Source organism: Sceloporus occidentalis, unplaced genomic scaffold (genome assembly GCF_023333645.1).
Source record: "Sceloporus occidentalis isolate IW3139 unplaced genomic scaffold, rSceOcc1.0.p SCAF_59, whole genome shotgun sequence".
Classification (NCBI taxonomy): domain Eukaryota; kingdom Metazoa; phylum Chordata; class Lepidosauria; order Squamata; family Phrynosomatidae; genus Sceloporus; species Sceloporus occidentalis.
In genome coordinates this window covers 207,106-212,821 of record NW_028317039.1, presented here as the reverse complement: position 1 = coordinate 212,821, position 5,716 = coordinate 207,106, and the positions used below count along the sequence as shown (strand labels likewise).

General features: G+C 45.7%; 1 protein-coding gene across 1 annotated transcript; it reads left to right on the top strand.

The window, feature by feature from the left end:
- Window positions 1–429: 429 nt before the first annotated feature.
- LOC149287528 (uncharacterized) lies at window positions 430–1,512 on the top strand. Its single transcript, XM_089492747.1, has one exon. It carries the CDS (start codon window positions 430–432, stop codon window positions 1,510–1,512), a length of 1,083 nt encoding a protein of 360 aa, XP_089348873.1.
- Window positions 1,513–5,716: the final 4,204 nt, after the last annotated feature.

The following is a 5,716-nucleotide window of genomic DNA, read 5'->3' as shown; positions in this document are numbered from 1 at the left end:
GGTCTCAAAACCCCGGCGTGTCAGCATTGCCAGTCCACAGTCCATGCAGCAAACCTTTGTCCGGTTATCGATAACTCCCCTTCCACCACCTCGGCCGCCCTGTCCGCCCCCTTTCGTCCAAGTCAACTACTTTCCAAATCCCATGATAAGTTGGGTAGACCGATCTCATTTCTAGGCAGGTCACAGATCTGCAACAATTTCAACGGTAACGGTTGCTATTTTAGTCAGTGCAAGCTTCTCCACATTTGTATCAAATGTCACAGGGCCCACCCCCAGACCATGTGTACCGGGTCTTTGTTCCCTAAGCAATGACTATCCCCGATTAATGTAGAGGGCCTTTTGGGTAAGTTACAGGTCCACCCCTCCCCAGATTTGGTAAACTTTCTGGTCCAAGGTTTGGCTTTTGGTTTCCATACGGGTGTAGTAGCCATGCCCCAGGAGTCCTGGGAATGCCCGAACCTCAGGTCAGCCTTATCGGACCCTGATGCGGTGGATTTACTACTGTCCCAAGAACTGGCTAAAGGTTTTATCATCGGCCCCTTTCATTCCCCTCCCTTTCCGGTTTGGAGGGTTAGCCCCTTGGGTATTGCGGTTGGCAAGTTCTCCAATAAAAAGAGACTTATTATGGATTTGTCGGCCCCTTATTCCTCGGCGTGCCCTAGCATTAATTCCCTAATTCCGGCTGAGGAATTCTCGCTAAAATACGCCTCCGTCGACAACGCCATTCAGGCTATAGTCAACGCAGGGATGGGCGCTTGGTTATCCAAGGCGGATATTACGGATGCTTTCAAACTATTACCAATTCATCCTGATTTGTGGCATCTTCATGGGGTTAAATGGAGGGGGGTTTACTATTTTGCTACCAGATTAGTTTTTGGTTCCAGAAGTAGCCCTAAGCTTTTTGACACTTTAGCTGAGACGTTGACTTGGCTCCTCTTGAATGCTTCCCGGTGCCCGGTAGTGATCCACTACTTGGATGACTTCCTATTGGTGGAGGCCCCCAACGCATCCCCGTGCAGTCTACGGAAGCTATTAGTATTGTTCAATGAGCTTCATGTCCCGGTAGCTCAACATAAATCGGCAGGTCCGGTTACCACGTTAGAATTCCTAGGGATAGTGCTAGATTCTAATAGGATGGAGGCCAGTCTGCCTATCGTGAAACTTCAGAGAATTCAAGATATAATCCAGAGTTTCATGAGATCTAAAACCTGTTCCAAACTACAATTGCAATCCCTTTTAGGCCATCTTAATTTTGCTATGCGGATTATTCCCCAAGGCAGGTCTTTCATATCCCATCTCCTGTCTCTGCTGTCTGAGTCCCATGCGTCTGAAGAGGCAGTGGTCATAGATCAGTCCGCTAGGTCTGACTTGCATATGTGGGCCAGGTTCCTGAAGTCATGGAACGGACGTTCCATGTTTATTTCCAAACCCAGTCTGTCTTCCCCTACGGTTTTTACGGATGCCACGCCGTCCCTTGGGTTTTCGGCTATTTTTCAGGATCTGTGGGTTTGAGCTTGAGATTCCCCGCTTTCACAATTCCTCGGCCCTGTTCGAAATTTATCCTATTGTGGTTGCAGCGACAGTTTGGGGCAACAGGTGGACAGGTGATACAGTCACCTTTTTTACTGATAACATGGCCACAGTGGAGATCGTAAATAGGGGTAGGTCGTCCTCAATTCACATTATGGGGTTGATGCGTAAACTCACCTGGCTATCATTATATCATAAATTTTCTATTAAATGTTCGCATGTACCGGGGGAACAGAATATAGCGGCTGACGCGTTATCTCGTTTCAATTTTCAGAGGTTTTTCGAGGTCCTACCCTCAGCAGCAGCAGCACCTACGACTGCGCCACTCTTCGACGAACTCATTCTAGTATAGAGATGCATCTGATCACAGCTCGCCATATTATCTCAAGAGCATTGTCCAAAAATACCAGAAAGGCATACGATAGAGCTTGGTGCCTATTTGGCAGATTCGTGGCAGCATCAGCCCCCATGGACTCATGTTCAGTTGCCACCCTCCTGGCCTTCGCAGCATATTGTCATTCAAGCTTAAACCTCTCATATGGTTCTATTAAGCTTTATTTAACGGGAGTGCAGCATCACATATCTTTAATCTTTCCTAACAATCCCTCACTGATCGCTTCGCACCCAGTCAAGACATTTCTGAGAGGTCTACAAAAAACCAAGCCAGTTAAAACCCCCAGTCGTTTGCCAATTGATGGGGAAGTTTTCAAAGCCTTGATAGACTGCCTAGATACTCACCCATTTTCTCCAGCCACTTGTGTTGTACTTAAAGCTGCCATGTTTCTAGCTTTTTATGGTTTTATGCGCCCTGGGGAACTGACCACTACACCTTGTGCGTCGTCATTTCTGAAGGTCTCGGATTTACGTTCGGTTGCTGACTATTTCGTTCTATCTCTCGGGCACACAAAAACCAATCAGTCCGGGCCGAGTACTCAAATCTCGTTCTTTCCAACTAATTCTGCTTGGTGCCCAGTTGCAGTCCTGGGTGCCCTGTTGGTGTTTTTGTCTGGCAAACCGGGTAATAGTCCTCTTTTGCCCTTTCCCAGGGAGCCATTGTCATCTGCTACATTTGTCAGATATGTGAGGTTACTGCTTGCAAGAGTGGGCTGTAACCCGCTTGCTTATTCGGGTCACTCTTTTCGAATCGGGGCGGCTTCAGCAGCATCTAAGAATAAGGTGCCAGCTCATGTGATTAAAAAGCTAGGCAGGTGGAACTCCTCCTGTTTCGCTCTGTATATCCCTCAACCAACGTCTGAGATGCGTAATGCCTTCGCGTCACTAGTTCTATAAGCTTGTTATGGTTTTCATGGTTGTGTTTTGTTTATCAATAAAGTTATGGTTTTCTAACTTTGTCTCTTCTTCTTTTGCCCTCTATAGGCCTACCTGGTACGTCGGTCATGGCACACCTCAGACCGAATAGACCCTCTCTTGGTCTTTGCATCTCCGTTCCACTAATCCTATGCGGTAGCCCCTAACACAAATCTTAAGGCTGATGTTAATTAGCCTGTAGTTGTGGGAGGGGCTATGGTTATTTAACCATCGCTTCTCCTGCCCACAGCTACGTTTCAGCGTCTGACGTTGCCCGCCCTTGCCCTCCCCTCGCTATTCATTTCCTTCCTTTTATTTCCTCTTTTTCTCCTCTATCCTTTCTTTCATTTCTTTTACGGGGTGGCCCTCTATAGGCCTACCTGGTACGTCGGTCATGGCACACCTCAGACCGAATAGACCCTCTCTTGGTCTTTGCATCTCCGTTCCACTAATCCTATGCGGTAGCCCCTAACACAACTGCCAGTTTAGCTGTTATTTTAAAATCAAATTTCAATCACTTCAAAGAGATAAGTACATATGATGTAGTTAAAAATGCACGTCTAACGCATATATATATATATATTATATATGTACCGTTTTATAATTGGCCCCCCTATTTTGGTCCCTGGCCCCCCATGTGCCCCCCCTAAATATGAAAGCTGGAGACGCCACTGGTGCCCAGTCCCCCAGTCTATCTAGATCCCTCTGTAGCACAGTAAATTCTTGCTGGCGCTGTATTACTTACTAGTTTAGTGTCATCTGCAAACACAGAAACATGACGTTCAACACCTATTGCCAGGTCATTTATAAATATGGTCCTAGAACAGAACACTGAGGGACACCACTTACCACTTTTGTCCAGCTTGAAAATTTACCATTTATAACAACTCTCTGTTCTCTATCTCTAAGCCGATGTTCTACCCAAGAATAAGAATTTGCATCTAGGCAAATTTCCTAGAGTTTGAATACTAACCTATTGTGTGGAACTATGTGAAACGCCTTGGCAAAATCCAATTAGATTACATCCACTGCCACACCCTGATCTACACTTCTACTTCCTCCAATCCTCTGGTACAATTCCTGAAAGAAAAGAATCCCGGAAGATTAGAAACAGAGCTTCACTTATATCCTGACTCAGCTCCTTAAGTACACGTGGGTGAATAATGTCAGACCCCGGAGCTTTGTTGACATTAAATTTCATTAGTTGCTGCAGCACCTTGTCCTGAGCCATCCAATCACATTTTGACTGCATTTTTTTTCAGTAGTCACATGTATATCCATTGCCATAGGTTCCTCCTTAATATATACTGAGGAAAAATAGTTATTTAAAGTTTCTGCTTTTCCCTGGTCCTCCTTAACCAACACTCCGATCTCTGTTTTTAGTGAACCTACACTTTCAGTTTTTGTTTTTCTGGAATTTATGTACTTAAAGATTTTTTGGGGGTTAGTTTTGCTCTCTTTGGCTATCACTCTCTCATTTCCTAGTTTAGCCCATCTAATCACCTTTTTTGCAAACTTTATTGGCTTCCTTATATCTTATATAGGATGCCTCTGATTCGTCTTATTTAAACGCTGTAAAAGCCATTTTCTTATTTTTAATTTTCTGGTTAACTTCCCCACTAAGCCACATTGTTTTCAATTTGTTTCTTTTATATTTATTACCTCGTTGTACACACTGAGAAGTGTACTTTGCTAATATTTGTTTTTTGTTGAAAATACTCAATTTCCCCTCATTGTTTTTATTCCTAAAGAGTTTATGCCAGTCAATATGTCGTAAAGCTGCCGTTTCTTATTGAAATTGGCCTTTTTAAAATTATATGTTTTAGTATTCCCAATGGGCAATTTCTTTTTTGAGTTTATTCCAAAAGACACCATATTTTGATCACTATTATCCAAGTACTCCCCCATACGAATGTTAGACAAAAGATCAACACTGTTTGTTATCACCAGATCCAGACAAGAATCCTTTCTAGTTGGTGCTTGTACCAGTTGTGAGATGAAGGTGTCATTTAAAAGGTTAAAAAACATGAATCCCCTTGCAGAACTACTAGTCCCTCTATCCCAATGTATGTCCGGGTAATTATTCTTGCAGTAAGTAAAGTGCCAGGAAACAGATACCCAAATATACACCAGGACAGGCTTTGCCACACCGACACCCAAACACACACACCAGGACAGGCTCTGCCACACCGACACCCCAAACACACGCCAGGACAGGCTCTGCCACACCGACAAACCAAATACACACACCAGGACAGGCTCTGCCACACCGACCGCGAAACACACATACCAGGACAGGCTCTGCCACATCGACAGCCAAACACACACCCCAGGAAAGGCTCTGTCACACATACACACAAGAGGACAGACTCTGCCAAACCGACACCCAAACACACACACACCAGGACAGGCACTGCCACACCGACACCCAAACACACACACACCAGGACAGGCTCTGCCACACCGACACACCAAACACACACACCAGGACAGGCTCTGCACACCGACACCCAAACACACACACCAGGACAGGCACTGCCACACCGATACCCAAACACACCAGGACAAGCTCTGCCACACTGACACCCAAACACACATACCAAGACAGGCTCTGCCACACCAACACCCAAACACACACACACCAGGACAGGCTCTGCCACACTGACAACCCAAACACACACACCAGGACAGGCTCTACCATGCCGACACCCAAACACACACACACACACACACACACACCAGGAAAGGCACTGACACCCAAACACACACACACGAGGACAGGCTCTGCCACACCGACACCCAAACACACACACCAGGACAGGCTCTGCCACACTAACACCCAAACACACATACCAGGACAGGCTCTGCCACACCGACA